The 19,578-nt window shown below is 45.1% G+C and overlaps 1 protein-coding gene and 1 pseudogene across 6 annotated transcripts in view; both read left to right on the forward strand.

Annotated features, from left to right (window-relative positions):
- Positions 1-19,578, forward strand: part of Zdhhc20 (zinc finger DHHC-type palmitoyltransferase 20) — a 68,262-nt gene that overhangs the window by 19,397 nt on the left and 29,287 nt on the right. For all 6 annotated transcript variants that reach the window (XR_009058100.1, XR_009058101.1, XM_057785749.1 and 3 more), the window contains exons 4-5: positions 3,731-3,834; positions 17,399-17,519. Coding sequence is in view for 4 of the 6 variants with exons in the window: in XM_057785746.1 (XP_057641729.1) it covers positions 3,731-3,834; positions 17,399-17,519 (225 nt within the window). In the remaining 2 variants the exon portion in view is untranslated. The remainder of the gene's footprint in view (positions 1-3,730; positions 3,835-17,398; positions 17,520-19,578) is intronic.
- LOC130884634 (SEC14 domain and spectrin repeat-containing protein 1-like) lies at positions 52-2,190 on the forward strand (annotated as a pseudogene).

The raw sequence follows: 19,578 nt of genomic DNA on the forward strand, positions 1-19,578 counted from the left end.
GTCGTCCCCAGCACCCGCCAGCCTGGCCTGCGCCAGTCAGGCAGGAGTGAGATGGAGGCCTCGGTGATACTGCCCATCCTGAAGAAAAAGCTGGCCTTCCTGTCAGGAGGGAAGGACAGGCGCAGCGGCCTCATCCTGACGATCCCGCTATGCCTTGAGCAGATGAACATGGATGAGCTGAGCGTCACTTTGGACTACCTACTCAGCACTCCAAGTGAGAAATGTAAGGCCAGAGGATTCACTGTGATCGTGAACGACAGGAAGTCTCAGTGGAATGTGGTGAAGACGGTCATCTTAATGCTGCAGAATGTTGTTTCTGCTGAGGTATCCCTTGTATGTTAGTGAAGCCAGATGAATTCTGGGATAAGAAAGTAATCCACTTTTGTTTTTGGAAAGAAAAGGATAGACTTGGCTTTGAGGTTATTTTAGTGTCTGTCAATAAATTGACTTGTTACGTAGAGCCATGCCAGTTGACAGAAGACTTTGGTGGGAGTCTTACCTACGATCACATGGACTGGCTAAATAAGAGGTTGGTCTTTGAGAAGTTTTACGAAGGAATCTACGTCATTGCTAGATGAACTTGCTCTGATTAACAATGGAAGTGATAAGGGGAACGAGCAGGAGAAGGAAAGGTCTGTGGATTTAAACTTTCTTCCATCTGTTGATCCTGAGACAGTTCTTCAGACAGGGCATGAGTTGTTATCTGAATTACAGCAGCGTTGATTTAACAGTTCTGATGGCGGAGTCTCGTGGTCTCCTATGGATGATGAGCTGCTCACACAGCCACAGGTTATGAAGTTGTTATATTCACTCCAGGAGCAGTACACGCGGTACCTGGAAGTCTGCAGTAAGTGCAGTAAGCGCACACAGCTAGAGGAGATCCAGCAGAAGGTGATGCAGGTTGTGAACTGGCTGGAAGGGCCTGGATCTGAGCAGCTGAGAGCACAGTGGGGCATTGGTGACTCAATCAGGGCTTCCCAGACCCTGCAGCAGAAGCACGAGGAGATTGAGAGCCAGCACAGTGAGTGGTTCGCAGTCTGTGTGGAGCTTAACCAGAAGATTGCAGCGCTCTTGAACGCCCGGGACGAGGAAGACCTGGTGGAATTGAAGTCTCTACAGCAACAGCTCAGCGATGTTTGCTACCAACAGGCCAGTCAGCTAGAGTTTAGGCAGAATCTCCTACAGGCAGCTTTGGAATTTCATGGTGTGGCCCAAGATTTGTCTCAGCAGTTGGATGGCTTACTAGGCATGTTGTGCGTAGATGTGACACCAGCTGATGGAGCATCAGTTCAGCAAACTTTAAAACTGCTTGAAGAGAAGCTAAAAGTGTTGATGTGGGATTGCAAGGCTTGCGAGAAAAAGGCCAAGGTCTCCTGGATCAGATCTCCAATCAGGCTTCCTGGGCCTACGGAAAGGACGTGACTGTTGAAAATAAAGAAAACGTGGACCACATACAAGGCGTGATGGAAGATATGCAGCTTAGAAAACAAAGATGTGAGGACATGGTGAACGTGCGGAGGCTAAAGATGCTTCAGATGGTGCAGTTGTTTAAGTGTGAAGAGGATGCTTCCCAGGCAGTCAGGCAGTGGAATGGCTAAGTGAACTTCTGGATGCCCTGCTGAAGACCCACATCAGACTGAGTGAAGATGCTCAGGAAACAAAGGTTTTACTGGAAAAGCATAGGAAATTTGTCGATGTTGCACAGAGCACCTACGACTACAGCAGGCAGTTGCTGCAGGCCACGGTTGTTCGGTGCCATTCCTTGGGCTGTATGTCCCGGTCCTCAGGGGACACGCTTCCTCGGCTGAACAGAGTGAAGAAGCAGTTTACAGTAGCGTCGGAAGAGAGGGTGCATCGGTTGGAGATGTCGATTGCCTTCCACTCAAGCGCTGAAAAGATTTTGCAAGACTGCCCAGAGGAGCCAGAGCAATTAATGACGAGGAGCAGTTTGAGGAAGTTGAAGCAGTTGGGAAGTCACTGCTGGATAGACTCACTGTCCCTGTGGTTTACCCTGACGGAACTGAACAGTATTTTGAGAGTCCAAGTGACATGGCTTCTACTGCCGAGCACATCAGAGACAGAATGAAACTGGTCAGTCTCAAAAGGCAGCAGCTGAGACATCCCGAATTGGTGACCACGGAAAGCTAATGTCCCCAGCTCCCACAGATCTGCAGGTCATATGCCCACATGTCACTGGTGGCATGGCTGTGTTAACCACAGCTCATTAAGATGCATTTCCCAGCAGGACAAGCCTCCTTTCTTCCCACAACACTTCTCTAAATGCTAACACCTCTTGGCTACCAAAGCATAATCACGTAATGTGCTGTGATGCTCTAGACTCCAGGTACCTTAACAGAAGGAACTGTAAACACTGCACTGGGTCCTTGCTTTCACGCTTTTACCTGAGTTGGCCAGTTTGTAGATGAACAACTGATAATAAGCTTTTGAATGGTGCTAATCGGAGCTTAGGAATTCTCTATAAGAACATGGTTGCCCTTCCTCCCCAGGTGATGTAGAATATTTAGACCATGGTTAGACTGTTAGTGGATAGTGGCGTCCTCAAAATTTCACTCTGTAATTCTTCAAAATTGATTATTTTTATTGTCTATATGAAGAAAACCCTCCAGATCTTTGATATATCCTATTCATTGAAAGACATTTTCCTGTTGCAGTTATAATGTATTTAAAGTTGTCTGTGCCTCATAAAAGTCTTCTTCAAGCTTCTCATTTAATTTGGTGGTTACATCCCGATTCTAAACGTGAGTGCCTTACTGAAAGGCCATTCTTAGGGTTGTGAGGATGGGCTAGTCATTTGGTTTTAATGGTGGCTGCATGTATTTTAGGCAGAAATTTCGTATGTATGCATGTGTATATAATAAAAATAAGCATGTTTATTGTGAAAAGATTAGACCTTTAAGAACAATAATAGAAGACTATTTTTAATTTTTCTCTTGAAAAATACTGTCCAAATAGTTAACTACTCTAAAGATGCTTGTCTTTGGGGAAGGAGGGCTGAGGGTGAAGGTATGTTTAACTATTTCAATGTAATCTTTTATATCCAGTAATTGCTCTGGAACTAAAGCAGAAATTGTTAATAATATTTAATATCTCATGATACTAGAGACAAAATCATCCTGAAGAAGTCTAGTCACAAAAACTACAGATCTTTAGAAATAAAATTGGTCATAAAAGGGTAATGCTTTTTATGTTTGTATTAAGTTCTAAAATGTATATAATTTTAAAAAAAAGATTCAAACCCAGTTGGGAGTGGTGGCACACACTTTTAACCCAAGCACTCAGAAGGTAGAGGCAGGTGAATCTCTGAGTTTGATTTTGAGACCAGCCTGGTCTACATGGTGAGTGCGAAGAATATGTAGGGAGGCACTGTCTCAAAAAAGAAAGGAAGGAAGGAAACCAAACTCAGCAAAAATTTTCAAAGGTGTTTTTTTAACTTAGAGCCTCAGCAACTGAATGTAATTAATTCTCACCAAATGTAGCCTTTATTCATAAAGTTAGGTTTATAAGCTTATTTTATAACTTTACACCTCGAAATAACAAGGATAGCATATTTCTTTATATCTTACTGTTGTAGCATAAAGATAAAGGAGTTTATATATTTGATATTTAAATGAAAGTTTTTATTAAATCAGGTCTTGTGACCATACTGTTCTAATGTATTTTTTTCTTTTCACCCAGACTCAATAAAATATTATTTGTTTTTATTTACCAGGAAAGACCGTTGTTTACCTTGTGGCTTTCCATCTGTTCTTTGTTATGTTTGTATGGTCCTATTGGATGACAATATTCACATCTCCTGCTAGCCCCTCCAAAGAGGTAAATTTTATGTTGATAAATTGTCAAATGCTTTAACTGATTATGGAATGATATCCCCTGTGTTACCTGTGTTAAAACCCTGCATGATACATTTGTCTGTTTCCGTTTGTAAAATTCCTGGGTAGTGTGAGTCATTGACTTGTTCTCAGCACAATTTACTGACAGCACAGTAAATGTTTAGTTGTCCTAACACTTTACTGGCATGCTGAATTTTCTTAACACTGGGGTAAGAAGTTCAGGTCAGAATTGAGTTAGGTCAGTGGGGCTGGGTTTTAGAAACTCCTCCGTCATATTTTCTCAGGCATGAACAGTTGTGCTGTATCTAAATCACCTGTCACTGTGGAAAACAGTTATTCAGGGTTCGTCTTGCTGTGACTGCATTTCTCTGCTTGGAGGATGCAATTGGAAAATATTTTAAACATTTAAGTGCAGAAGGTTTTGCAACTGGAGTCTTTCTTACCTTGACACAGATGAGTTCTTCCTCGTTGAAATGTAATGTAGCATGGTGATCAAGCTGCCTCTCTAGGCTGGGCGTGATGGTGGTACACTCCTGTTAATGTAGCTTTTAGCAGGAAGATTGCAAATTCAAAGCCAACCTTGGACACTGTGAGACCCTGTCCTCCAAACAAGCAAATAATATGTACACGTGTGCGCACGCACACACGCACACACACACACACACACACACACACACACACACTGCATATGCACAGAGTTAAGACTGTTTGAGGTTTTGGTTTTTGTTTTTCTACACATTAATTTCTGAGCTTCGGTTTTCTTCTCAGAAAATTGTGTCTGTCTCTGTGGGATGCATGTGAGGACTGACATTTTCCAATTTTTAAGATATTCCTGTTTCAGGATGAATATTCAAATATTGGATGATAGAAGTAATATAGTTGTTTTCCTTCATGTTAACTTTTCAGAATTTGTTAAAAATTATAGACCATTTAATTTAAAATACCAACTTCCATTTAATATTCTATAGACAGTCTATATACAGAAAATAAAGTCCCAGGTGTACCCTTGGTAAGATGTCACACAAAGTAGGCCAGGTGTCTTAGTCAGGGTCACTATTGCTGTGGTGAAACACCATGGCCAGAGCGAGTCCGGGAGGAAAGGGTTTGTTTGACTGACACTTCCACATGAGTGTTCATAGAAGGCAGTCAGGAAGGAACTCACACAGGGCGGGAACTTGGAGGCAGAAGCAGAAATCATGGAGGGGTGTGCTTACTGGATTGCTCCGTGTGACTTTCTTAACCCCCGACGGCCACCCTGGGGATAGCCCTGCCCCTTCCCTCACTGATTAAGAAAATCCCCTGCAGCCAGATCTTACAGAGACATTTTCTTGAGTTCCTGCTTTCAGATAACTCTAGCTTGTGTCAAGTTGTCATAAAACTAGTTAGTGCGTCTGGTTATTCTTTAATCCCAGCTCTGGGAGGCAGAGGCAGATCTCTGGGTTTGAAGCCAGCCTAGTCTACACAGCAGATTCCAGGACAGCCTGAGCTACTTAGTAAAGAGACTGCCTCAAAAACAAACAAACATTACTTCACAGAAACTGAGTACATACGTTAGCCATTATCCCAGCAAGTTCAGGGACCAGAATATTCCCGTCATCAGTCACCTCATAAGAAATCATTCTTCTGCCTTATTTGTACATAGATTCATTTCTCTCATTCTCATATGTTGTGTGTCTGCCTTTTCTTTAGCATTCTAATTATAGGGTTCATCTGTGTTGTTGTAGGTCATTTTTGCTATTACTCTTGTGTTGGGGTGGATAACGTGTTTACCAGGCCTGTTGTAGGGTGGTCACAGTAGGGCTGTACATGTCCCTCTGGGATCCAGGCTGCTGTCAGTTACACGTATGCTGGATTTGAGCGGATAAGGCTATACAAGCTGTTGCCAATTTTCCATTCGGAAAGTAAACCCATAAATCAAACCAAATCGTTTGTTAGATATGTTCTTTGAACATTGGTAATGGTTAGTCCTTAAAGTTACATTACAAACTTCTATCCATTCATAACCTTTTAAGTTGAAAAATACCTAATTAAGTGATTCTTAGTAGTGATGTCTTGAAAATATAGGACATGGAGGAGCATGCCTTTAATCCGAGCACTCGGAAAGCACGGGTAGGCAGGTTTATATGGTAAGAGCCTATTTCAAAACAAAACGGCAGAAGCTAAAAGAGTAAGCTTGTGTAACAAGTAAATGTTCCCAACACAGGAAATAAGTAGAGAATCAGAACAGGGAGAACTCCACCTCAGATGCTTGAGGGGCCAAGAATTGGTTCTGGAGTCACACCACTCTGCCACTTGCCAGCGGTGTCTCTGGAGATTTCCTTTACCGCTTCCTCTGGCAAATGAGATAGACAGCACTCCCTCGTGGGAGTATCCCACATGGGATTGCTGCAGGACTGGATAAATAGTAAATACACATAAAATGTTTACAGTACTCTAAGAATGGCCTAACATCATGGGGCTGCTAAATGTTACTCTGGTGGTTTTATTATATTGCCTCGACCTTACCTTTTTATACCTATTGTCCCATACATTCTCACTACTCCACAGACTCTTTCAGCTAAGTTTGGTCCACTGGCCCTGCCGTAGAACTGTAGGTCTGCTCTGCCATTATCTTAAGGTTTCTATTGCTGTGAAGAGACACCATGAACACAGCAACTCTTAAAAGGAAATCATTTAATTGAGGGGACTCGCTTAGAGTTTCAGAGGTTCAGTCCATTGTTATCACGGTGGGAGCATGGTGGTGTTAAAGGGCCTCAAGAATATATTTAGGTGTAAGATAAGGATAAACGCTCTCGGATACAGATCAGATAGATGCCCATGTCCTGCCGTTCTGCCCAGGGACCAGCCGCTCCTTGCTCTGACTCTGACCACCTGAGGGAGAGAGAAAGAGAGAGAGAGAGTGCTGAGGGAGAGGGGTCACACCTCTCTGGCTCTTAAGTGGTCACAGACACAGACAAGACCACACCCTAGGACTTGCCCCAAAAGTCATTGGCTAAATGGATTGGATTGAAATCCCACAATAATACCTCCTAATAATGCTGCTCCCTCTGAGATTATGGGGCCAGTTACATTCAAACTACCACAGTACGGAGCTCACCTGGTACTTGGACATGTTTCACTTTATCAAACTTAAAGTCCCTGAGACACAGATCTTTCACTGTGTTCAGTTCTTCACAATACCCCCACCTGAAAATCTGGCACATCATGGATGTTTGACAAATGTTGAATGAATTTTCAAGTCCTCAAGAGCCACCTAAACTAAGTCTTTTGATAGCCAAGAGCAGAAGCAAAACCAAAAATTGTTTTTCTTGTTGAGATGCCATACAGTAATGGATAGCATTATAGATGAAGTTGCAGAACTCGTGAGCTTGGTGCTGCGGAACCGTTTTAGGTCAGAAGTGAAAGAGAGTAAGGGTTAGGACTCAGGGAATCAGATTGGCTTAAAAAGCAAAAACTAAATTTTTTTAGGGGAGTTGAGTTACAATAATGCTGGAATTTCTTTCTAGCTTTGTGTCTCTGCTGGGTTAGAGATTGCGTGGAAATCAGTAGACACCTGGTCTTTATGTGAAAGTTAAAGGTGGTAAATGAGCAAATGACAGAACAATTATAAATTTAGAAGATTGAAGTGAAGTTGGGAAAAGTGATACGGCCTAGCATAGCTGGGTAAAAGTTACTCTGGGAGGAACAAGCTCCTTTCCGGTGGTAGCTAGACAGTAGTGCTCAGGGAGGAGGTGGAGTCCAGCTGAGGTGTTTCTCAGTCTCTCCCTGAGCTTCCTGTTGTGCACTGCAGTGTCACCATTGTCTAAATCAGACCTGGTTATAAAAAGGCAGCGGACTAAAACCTGAAAGATGGCTGAAAGGGCAGCTACAGACGCAAACAGCTGACTGTCATCATGCCATCTCCTTAACGTAGATATCTGCTTGTTTTCTTGTTTCTGTCATTCTGGTTTTGGACAATGTTTCTCTCTTCAAGCTGACCTTATATCTTGGCAGTCCTCCTACCTCAGCCTGCCCTGCCAAGTGCTGGGTTGTAAGCATGAGCCCCCATGCCCAGCAAAATGTTATCCTCTCTAAAAGGAAAATTAGACTCACCTATAGGGAACTCGACAATTAGCTGATGCTGATTGGGGAGGACAGGTGCCGGAAGGTGTATGAGAACTGCGTGGGGTGGGGGTCGGACCTGTACACCAATCTAAACTATGGCGCTACTGAGAGACCAGAGGGAGGGACAAAAGGAGACCAGCACGGTCCGGTCCACAGGCAAAGGGCAGTTTATAAAGGGAGAAAGGGAAACCCCTTGTTAGGAGGAGTTGGTTTGTTTTGATTGGGCATGTTAATCAGGGCAGCCAAAAGGAGGCTTTTGATTGATGAACTTTGATAGCTGGACCCTGGTTGGTCAGCCTCGGGAAGGAAGTCCCCAGATAAGAGAATGGGCCTTGGTGGAATGTAATCTAACAGCAAGGCAGAGGTAATGGGGAGGGGCAAGGCCTGTCAGAGCCAAGTTTGCCATTCCTGCTAGAGTCTTACCACTGTTTCCTGCTTATAATTGTACAGAAATTGCCAGTCTACTGCAAGATACAGATTGTTATGCACGTGGTACCTAATAGACCGGCTCTGCTCTGTAGCTGCAGCAGTCTTAGACCTTCCTCACCACTGCCTTCGCAGGGGAACTGGCTCTTCCAGCAGCAGGCTGTTTTCACGTCCTGTTGGCTCTCACTGTTCCCTTGCCAAGATTCTTTCCTTTATCTTTCTGGAAAACACCCCTTATCTAGCTTAGATACAACTGTCTCCAAGAATCTCATTTGAAATGAATATTTTATCTTACTTTGGAATAAAGATTACGATTAACATAGATTAAAAAGTCTTTGGTTTCATTAACGTATATGATGTATTTTGATCATACTCAGCCACCATTATCTTACCCCAGCCCTCTGAATCCCTTTTTCCCAACAAGGTCCCTCCTGTGTATACACACACGAATGTGTGTGATTACGGTTCCCTGAGTTGGGTTAGGGTGGCCTGCCTGAGCGTGGGTATGGAGTTATTTACTGGAGCATGAGCAATTTACCTATGACCACACTGCTGAGTAAAAATGATTCCCCCATCTCTGTACCATTAACTGCCAGCTCAGCTTGGGGTAAGGCCGTAGGAGCCTCCTATTTGTGATGGCGTGTTGACTCAGGCTTGTGCAGGTAGCTGTACCTGCTGAATCTATGAGTGCAGTGACCAGTTGTTGTCCTCTTAGTTATTGCTGCCTAGTATGCTAAGGCCATTCTAGTCAGCAACTGCAACTCCACTGCTACCACAGAGGTTAGGCTGCAAGAGCTGAGCTGCAGCCTGAAGATATTCTGTTCCCTAAGGCACCGACTCTTTCAGAGTTACAAAGGGAACTTATCTGCATCTCTGTCCTCTAAAGAACTCAAGATTCAAAGGTGCTGGTAGACTCCTGTGTCCTTCCCCCCCTCCCCAGGCTTGAATAGCAAGCAGCTCACCCCAGCCTCCCAAGGTGGCCTTCTGCTTTTTTTCCTCGCCCCTCCTTAAAAACCCTTCACCTGGCTCCTCCCACCCCTTCCTGTCAGCTAGTTGGTGACGCAGCCTCCTGACCACAGGTGACTTTAATTTAATTAAACAGATCTTTGCATCATTAAACAAATGCTCCAGAGCATAAACAAAAGTACACACCTTAAAATAGTATTTCACCACAGCATGTCATGTCCAGAAAACGGTGTTTTATCACACCGTCCTTCTCTTTCTGCTGCCTCCTTCCACTGAGTTTCCTGAGCTTTGGAAAGGATGCTGGAGATGTTGTGTTGAGGGCTGACCACTCAACAGTCAGCTTACTCTTAGCATTTTGGCCAGTTATAAGTCTCTCATTATTAGCAATCAGCCACTGCAAAAAAGGTTGGCGGCCACAGCTGAGACTGCAGCTCTACTGCGTGGGCACAGACTTCAGCGGTTACAAGACAGATGGACAACAACAGTAATCACAATGATGTGTGTTATTATTTTTTTATGCGGGGTTGTTGTTCGGGAGGGAGAGACGAGACACGCGGGGTTGGGGAAGGAGAGACGAGACACGCGGGGTCCCACGTGGGTAAACTTTAATGGGGGAGGGTAACATACAAGGAGCGGGAGTGAAGAGACGGAAGGGAAAAGAGAGAGAAGGGCGGGTTGGAACGCCCATTTTTAAAGGGCTCTGGGCATTCTGGGAGAAAATGTCCTGCACGTGCGTGGTTTTCCACTGTACCACTGGGGTTTGTAGTCCACTTGGAGACTGTATTTTCTGCGCATGCGTGGCCTTGTCTCCAAAAGAACAGCATTCCACCCTTTTGGTTTTATTAAAAAAAAAAATTGAGGGGGGGTTGAGGGTCTTAACGGGTAGGGAATAGGGGCGTAGCCCGGTCTCTCATGACTGCTTCCTGCTGACTTTGGGCGTCGAGGGATCCGGGGAGCGTCCGATTGTCCTGATGATGTCCTATCGATGGTCCGATGGTCCTGATGATGTCCTATCGATGTTTTGTCCGCTGGCATCAAGTGGCTGATTGAAGAAATCGCATCTGTCTGGAGATCGCATCTGTCTGGATCTTGTATCTATCTGGCTCTTGAGTAGCTGGGTCACCGTTAGGATGTTATTCCATTAATTGAATGATACTTATTCCGTTCCGCTTGTGTCTGCTTTGTCCAGGTGGGTCAGGCTGGTGTCTTGGAGCTTAAAGAAAATGTCTTAAAAGAAATAGATTTTAATCATATATTCCTTAACATTTTAGGAGTCACTGCTGCAGTCAGTGACGAACCTGTTATGTCAGGAACTTTGTTAAGAATTTGCTTATCACCTGAACCTCTTGGCTCTGTGTTTGATGATGATTTCTGTAGAGACAACTGGATGGTTATTTAGGAATTTAGAAAAGGGAGGGTGTATTAGCACAGGAGGATTAAATGAAAAATGAGACCATTGTTTTCCTTAGGGTGGAGTAGAGGGGGTTGGACCTGTTGTCCTTTGGAACTTGAGGGAACATGGTCCCGTCTGAGTTACCGTGTAAGGAGGATTGTTTTGAGCTGTAGGGATGAACGGTTTCAGATGTGACAGGTGAATCCAGTGAGGAATTCCCTCGAGCTTGGCAGCTGTGGGAGTTAGAAGAATTACCCTGAGGGGACCCTGCCATTTAGGGGAAAGGGGTGAGGGACGTTGACCTGGAGGTGAGAATAAAACCTTATCTCCTATTTTAACCGGCGGTGGACATGTGTTAGCACATGGTTGAGGTAGTGAGTGATCTGTAAAGTCCCACAGCAGTGAACGTAGGTGGAAAAGGAGGGGAGTGAGCAGGTGATCAGGAAGGGGAGAGGTTCCCGATGGGAGGCCAGGGGTTAAAACTGGCCGCCCATACATAAGTTCAAATGGTGAAATGAAAAGAGGGCCCTTTGGGAGAGCCCGAAGTCTGAGAAGGGCCAGAGGCAGAAGCCTTACCCAGTCAAGGTGAAGTTCTTGTGACATCTTAACGAGGGCATCCTTTAAAGAGCGGTTAGTCCGTTCTACCTTACCTGAAGACTGGGGGTGGTATGGTATATGAAAATTCCAGGGGATTCCGAGTGCCCTAGACAGATTTTGAGAAATCTGGGAAGTAAACTCTGGGCCGTTATCTGACTGAAGAGAAGTTGGAAGCCCAAACCGCGGAACAATTTCTCGGAGGAGGATATCAGAAACTGTCTGGGCTCTCTTGTTAGAGGTGGGGAAAGCTTCAACCCACCCAGACATTGTATCCACCAACACCAGGAGATATTTAATTTTTTAACTGTGGGCATATGAGTAAAATCCAGCTGCCAGTCAGTTCCCGGAAGGGAGCCCCTGGCTTGGTGAGGAGGGACAGTGAGAGCAGATCAGAGGCCAGGGCCTGGCCAAAGAGGTGTGGGCTGTCCCGGAATCCCTGAGGGAGGACGGTCCAAGTTAGTTGTGTGGAGAAATTAGTATCAGGATCTGTCCAGGTGAAGGCAAAGATGTTTTGAGATTGAGGGCTGAGGGGAATCGAGAAAAAGGCATCTTTTAGGTCTAAAACTGAGAAGTGGGAGGTCCCTGAAGGAATGTTAGACAGAAGGGTGAGGGGGTTAGGGACAACTGGGTGTAGCGGAACAACAGCAGAATTAATGAGTCGGAGGTCCTGAACCAAACGGTAAGTTCCATTAGATTTCTTAACAGCCAGTATAGGAGTATTAAAGGGAGAAGAGGTGGGGCGGAGCAGCTTTTTCCTTAGAAGGTCAGAAATTATGGGTTTTAGTCCTCTGAGACTTTGGGAAGAGAGGGGGTATTGAGCTTGAGTAATATACTTGGTGGGATTTTTTTTTTTTTAACGGAATAACGATGGGGAATGGTGTTTAGCGATGGCGGGATTTTGGGTGTCCCACACGAGAGGGTCCACTTGGGAGGCTGGAAGAGGAAAGGGCGTGTTAGTATCAGGAGATTGTGGGGCCAGGAGAAGAAGCAGCTGCGTCACCAACGAATCTGGATTAAGGCGTGAGGCTGCAGAGCTTCCAACAGCAATCCCAGGGGAGAAGAAGGGGAATTGGTTTCGAAGGCTTAGCGCCCATGGCTAGAACCGTGAAAATATCCGCAGAAGGCACCCGAAGATGCTCCGAACACAGTTGATCTGGACACAGGCGTCCGAGTACCCAGAGGACCGTGTTATGGGCTAACGTTGACCCGGTCCTAGTTTTCGACGGGAGACGGGGGTCTCGGCTAGGAGGGGACAGTTAAGCCCGAAGGCTGCCCGTTGCAGCCGGAAGAACCAAAAGCACCAAACTTTTGGGCGCGGATGAAAACAGGTCCAGCCTAGGGCGGAAGGCCGGGGGGAAAAGGGGGGGGGGTTAGCAACCGCACCCAGGACACGCCAGAGGAAGCCGGGAGCTCGGCCAGCCTCCTCCAGGTGAGAGGGGATGGTTAGCCAACCCAGATAAACTCACGAATTAGCCGCTGATGGTCGGAGAGGGCCGTGTTGAGATGAGTGGAACACGTGGAGTGGTCGGAGGTCGTCCGGTTCTGACCTTGTCCCGGGGGAGGCCCCGAGCTCCAGGAGGCGCCAAAACCCAGAGTCAAGGCCTCAGGTGAGGGCCCCGGGGCGAGAAGGTCCCCGAGCAGACGGCACCAATGTTATTATTTTTTATGCGGGGTTGTTGTTCAGGAGGGAGAGACGAGACACGCGGGGTTGGGGAAGGAGAGACGAGACACGCGGGGTCCCACGTGGGTAAACTTTAATGGGGGAGGGTAACATACAAGGAGCGGGAGTGAAGAGACGGAAGGGAAAAGAGAGGGAAGGGCGGGTTGGAACGCCCATTTTTAAAGGGCTCTGGGCATTCTGGGAGAAAATGTCCTGCACGTGCGTGGTTTTCCACTGTACCACTGGGGTTTGTAGTCCACTTGGAGACTGTATTTTCTGCGCATGCGTGGCCTTGTCTCCAAAAGAACAGCAATGTGTCCCTACCCCCACCCAACTCCCACCTCCAGCCATGGGTATTAATCTAGATTTACACTACCAGGAATGTGGATGAGGGCATCAGGGCCTGTCAGAAAAGTGGTCGGAAAGTGGTCGGTTACTTCACGACAGTCTTGCTGTCACTGCTCCGGTGGACACCTTCCTGGCAGGTATAGCTATTCTAGCGCACAGAGCCCACTGCTGGGCTGCATAGCACCTGTGATGCTGTTGCACTGGCTTGTATTTTACAATTCTTTGTTTGGAAGGCAATATTTGCTTTTATTCATCTTTTTTTTTTTTTTTTTTTTTTTGGTTTTTCGAGACAGGGTTTCTCTGTGGTTTTGGAGCCTGTCCTGAAACTAGCTCTTGTAGACCAGGCTGGTCTTGAACTCACAGAGATCCGCCTGCCTCTGCCTCCCAAGTGCTGGGATTAAAGGCGTGCGCCACCACCGCCCGGCCTTTTATTCATCTTTTTAAAAATTTATTTTTATTTTATTGGTGTTTTGCCTGTATATATGTCTGTGTGAGGATGTTGGATCCTGGAGTTGCCATGTCGGTGCTGGGAATTGAACCCAGGTTCTCTGAAAGAGCAGTCAGTGCTTTTAACCACTGAGCCATCTCTCAGGCTCCTATTTTAGTCATCTTTGGACCTGTGCCATTTAAAACAATGCTAACTTTAAGGATTCACTATTTTTATGCCTGCATGTATGAGTGCACTGCATGTGTTTGGTGCTAGTGGAGGTCAGACAAGTGCTGAGACCCCGTTGTAAGCTGCCATGCCTGTGCTGGGAGCTGCACTCAGGTGCTCTGCAGAAACAGCAGATGTTCTTAATCACTGGACCAGCCATCTCTTCAGCCCCACTGCCTAGCTGTTGTTTTGTCGTTATAGCTGTTGTTTTGTTTTGAGACAGAGTTTTAATATATGCTTATGGTTAGACTCTGGAGTGAGCCTGTAGTCTGACTACACAAAGCTGAGTCAGGAGATTTGCTTGAATTCAGGAGTTTGGGGTTACCCTAAACAATGTAGCAAAACTGTCCCTTTAAAACAAAAATAGTAATTTATAAACATTTATTCTTAGTCATTTTGCTGCTGGTGATTGAACCCAGGACTTTGTGTGTGGTGAAGGTATGCTGAGCCATCCTTGGTCTAATATTTAAGTGGAATTTTCTGAACATTGAATTTAAGGTAATAATGGCATATTGTAATTTAATTTGAATTATACTCAGTAGTATTAAGTGTTGTATACCCTGATATCTGAAAATTTTTCATTTAAGCTTCTCATTGTTTTATAACTATCTTAGGGTGTCTGTTGCATGAAGAGACACCATGACCACAGCAACTCATAAAGGGAAATATTTAATTGGGGCTGGCTTAGAGTTTCACAGGTTTACTCCGTTATCATCATGGCAGGTGGCGTGCAGGCAGACATGTGCTGCACAAGAAGCTGAGAGTTCTGTGTCTTGATCCACATTAGTGGGGAGAGAGTGTCACAGTGAGTACAGTGAGACCTCAAAGCCCGCCTCCGCAGGGACATTTTCTTCAACAAGGCCACACCTCCTAATAGTGCTACTCCCTTTGGGCCAGACATTCAAACACTTGAGTCTACGGAGGCCATTCCTATCCAGACCATCACAATAACCTTTGAATTCTGAATTCAAACCATCGCAGTAATGGTAAAGATGGGTAAACAAACGTGCAATCAAGCAAGCCAAGGTCTGAAATGTCACTACAGGCTAGATATCTCAGCCTAGAGGAATTGCAGATATCTGACCAGATTCTCTTCTAAATATTTATTGAACATCATGCCATGAGATTTTATCTTTCTTTCTGAAAGTGTTCAGCTGTCTGTGAGGCTGAGTTAAGTTTGTGAAGATGTTCACCTTAAGAGAGTGTGCATGTGTTCTGACTGCTCTTTCTGCTGCTTGCTTTGTGAAAGCAGTGCTGGAGAATCTAGGAAGACAGCGTTAGCGTTCTGATGCGCTGTGCTTGTTGGCATTTCGTGAGCAGTTGGTGATAGCACTTGGAAGAAGCTAGAGCATTTAACTTAGTGTTGACATGGAGAAGAAGAGCCAGAGAATACAGACCACCTGTCTGCCAGTAATGCTGCAGTCTGGAACCCCTGACTTTCTAGTCACAAGCTGTTGCCTTACTTAAGATATAGAACAGTCTATGCGACAGTGGAACCGCTTCCTGCTTGATTAGCACAGCTCAGTGTGACCATGTGAAAATTCCAGGTAATAGTTCCTTAGGAGAACACGAGCAAAAACAGTCAGTGTTGTTACAATAGGAAACATTTAAAAACAAGTCTAAGTTATTCTTAATTTTAAAAAGCAAATCTGTGAAATAGACTTGATTAAAAATACAGGAATTCCTAGTTACAAGAAGTCCTAGAAAATGTAAGGACATAGCCGGGCGGTGGTGGCGCACGCCTTTAATCCCAGCACTTGGGAGGCAGAGGCAGGCGGATCTCTGTGAGTTCGAGACCAGCCTGGTCTACAAGAGCTAGTTCCAGGACAGGCTCCAAAACCACAGAGAAACCCTGTCTCGAAAAACCAAAAAAAAAAAAAAAAAAAAAAAAAAAAAGATGGAAGGACATAAAAAGAAGAGAAATTAAATTCATATTTGGTAGGGAAAATGTTTCTAAAATTAACCCAGGTGGCCTTGGTGACCTGTAATCCCAGCACTGGGAATGCAGAGGAGAGAGGATTGAACATTCAAGGCCAGCCTGGGGTACATAGCTGGTTTCAGGCCAGCTGCATAGTGCGACCCTAATAAACTAGAGGACTCCATGATGTTTTTGTGTGTTTTGTTGTTTTAATTTGTTTCTTTGGTTTTTGTTTGTTTTGGAGAGAAAGAGCATGAAGTTGGTAGGGAGGTGGGGAAGATCTAGGAGTTGAGAAGGGAAAAATATGATATATGAATATGATATATTATATGAAAAACTATCCCCCCCAATAAAAACCATTCAGAAACACCTCTGAAAGGAATATTTTGTTGAGGAAAGGAGGTTATCAATGAGATGGTGAACCCTGGTAATTCTGGAGAGAATAGCACAGTTGGTTGGCTTTTCAAAAATAAAGATGATGGGGCTGGAGAGGTAGCTGAGCAGACAGGAGCACTGACTGCTCCCAGAGGACCTGGGTTCAGTGCCCAGCACCATGACAGATGGTGGCTTCAAAGCGCTAATTCCAGCTCCAGGGATCCAGTATCTCTGGACTCTGCGAGCACCTAAACTAACAGTTATATACCCACATGCAGGCATATACCTACATGGTAATTAGAAGAAAAAATAAAGTTTAAAACAATGGAAAGTAGGAATGGGTGACTTTTGATGGCACCTAGGCATTTAGAAAAGGAGCCCCAAAACATGGGACTTCGTGACAGGGGTCTCCCTCTCACCCAGCATATCAACCTTTGTCTGTCCTTGTAAAAAGTAAAAGTTTCGGGGGACTGGAGAGATGACTTAATGGTTAAGAGCACTGGCTACTCTTCCAGAGGATCTGAGTTTGATTCCCAGCTCCCACTTGGTGGCTCACAACCATCTGTAATGATATCTGGCGCCCTCTTCTGGCCTGCAGGTGTACATGCAGTGCACGTTTACATATAAATAAATTCTTCCACTGAGCCATATTTCCAGCCGCCAATATTTTTTTACTGAATGAATAGATGTGTTAAGCTATTTTTTATTAAGGATTTTAATTTCATCTATAAAAGGCAAAGGTGCAAAGATAGTGGATCTCCTGCCCTATCCAGTCATTACTAGGAAGCACTAACACTTTTTTTCCCCCAAGGCAGGGTTTCTCTGTGGAGCCCTGGCTGTCCTAGAACTCCCTTTATAGACCAGGCTGGCCCTGAACTCACAGAGCTCCGCCTGCCCCTGCCTCCCCAGTGCTGGGATTGAATCACGTGGCACTACCACCCTGCCTAACTCCTTTAGTCTGTGCAGTTTTTGTTAAAATGTACATAAAGTTAAGTTGGAAACAAGTTTTGTTGTGCTTCATGAGACTCTCCGTATTTTAGATAAAGCTTTTCGTCAGCACATTAACTAAGAATTACGGGTTTAGTAGTTATTTCTCTCTTTCTAGTTCTACTTGTCAAACTTGGAAAAAGAACGTTATGAGAAGGAGTTCAGCCAAGAAAGACAGCAAGACATTTTAAGAAGAGCCGCAAGAGACTTGCCTGTCTACACCACATCAGCTTCAAAAGGTAAGAGAAACCGGCTGAACTTGGCAAAGGAGTTTTAAATGTCTCTGTCCTGATAGATCTGCTTGGCTTGACTAATCCTGCCTGTGATGCCAGGATCACGGGCTCCAGTTTACTGTATGTTGTGTGATATCTCAGATGTGAATGGATGCTTGCTGTATTGCGCAGGTGGTTAGAGGGCTTCACTCTCGTGAGTCTGAGTTTGGTTTGTCTCATTGCTGCTTTCCTCTAACACGCAGCCTTTTCAGTGCTGTTCCCAGAACGCTATCATCTGAAAATTCTGCTTTGAATTTATCTATGCTATGTCCTGAATAATAAAAAGAACTCAAGAATGTATGAAAAATGGGAGAATTTAAGACAGCAGGGAAGAAATTGACCAAATTAGGATTTTGTGAGGCCGTGAACTATGAGCTATGTGCTGACTCGTTTTATGTCAGCATGGCACAAACAAGAATCCTCAGCAAGGAGGGCGCCTCACTTGAGAAAATGCCCCCATAAGAAGGGGCTGTGGGCCAGCCTGTTGAGCATTTTCTTAATTTGCCATTGATGGATGAAGACCCAGCTCATAGTGGGTGGGGTCATGCTGGGTTGTGGTCCTGGGTTCTGTAAGAAAGCAAGCTGAGCAAGCCATGGAGAGCAAGCCAGTACGCAGCACCCCTTCATGGTCTCTGCATCAGCTCCTGCTTCCAGGTTCCTGCTCTGTTGGAGCTCCTGTTCTGACTTTCTTCAGTGATGGACTATGGATGTGGAAATATAAGCAAATAAACCCTTCCTCCCCAATTTGCTTTTGGTCATGGTGCTTCATCACAGCAATGGAACCTAACTAGAACAGTTCATTTCCCTGGTCCCAACCTGCCTGTTTCCTCCGAGATTGCTGCTCTATGTAGGTGGAAGTTTCTGTGTCGTCAGCAGTATATCTGTAATATATTTATTACAGATGCTCGACTGATAGCTCAGGCTTTTCTCTGCTAGTTCTTAGCACTCTAATTAGCTGTATTTCTACTAATGTATGTGTTTCCACATAGCTTGTGGCTTTACCTGTTCTCCAGCATGTCTTGCTGCCTCTGTGTCTCCTGGTACCCCACTGGCTCCACCCTTCCTCCCAGCGTTCTGAGTTTGGCTGCCCTGCCTATACTTATTGCCTGGCTATTGACCGGTCAGTTCTTCATTACTCAGTGAGAGTAATATATGTTCACAGTATGCAGAAGGATTATTTCATAGCACCCCTATAAGGGTCGACTGAGACAGCAGCTTCCTTTCTTAGGTTTAACTCTTTGATAGAGAGGAATTAGAGGTGCTGAGCTGGTCACATTACTGTAAGAAATCGTTTCTATTATAAATAGTAGCAACTTAGTGGTTCCTCTGCACTGAGTTCTACTCATAACTCATTTAAACTCACAATAACCTAGTCCCATGAGTGCGTGTCAGAGTAAGACACTTCGGGGATAATTTTGTCCCAATAATGAGAACAGGCCAAGGTTCTGTGAGATCAGTGAGAAGCAGCAGAGAAATCAGTACGCAGTTGGGAGTTATTGACCAAACTGACTACGGTGATACAGCCTGAGTAGCTCAGACTGGCCTTCAATTAAGATTCTCCTACTGTGGCCTCTGGAGTTCTGAAATGGAGTCCGATACATTGCAGGCATTTGAGTGCAGTTATAAATAGTTAGTTCCTTTATAGCATGTTAGCAGACCGCAGGAAGAGCCAACAGTGACCACTCTTGAGAGTTTGTGTACTGTGACTCAGAGTGGCGGTAGTCTGTCAGATTGGATCTCTACTCCACCGGTTGAATTACTTGTTCAAGATCACACAAGGCTGTATGCGAAGGAAGCAGAATTTGAGTCCAAGTACTCTAGCTTCGGAGCCCAGTGGGCTTGTCAGTGACAGCACACATACAGGAAGCTTACCTTCGTGACTACGGATCGATCCTGACTCTGGTCTTGCATAGTGAGTGCTAAGCCAGCCACGGTTACACGAGACACTGTCTTTTAAAGAAAGGAATGGAAGAAAAGAAAAGGCTCAGAGGTTAAGAGCACTGGCTGCTCTTCCAGAGGATCTGAG

Source organism: Chionomys nivalis, chromosome 12 (assembly GCF_950005125.1).
Source record: "Chionomys nivalis chromosome 12, mChiNiv1.1, whole genome shotgun sequence".
NCBI lineage: Eukaryota > Metazoa > Chordata > Mammalia > Rodentia > Cricetidae > Chionomys > Chionomys nivalis.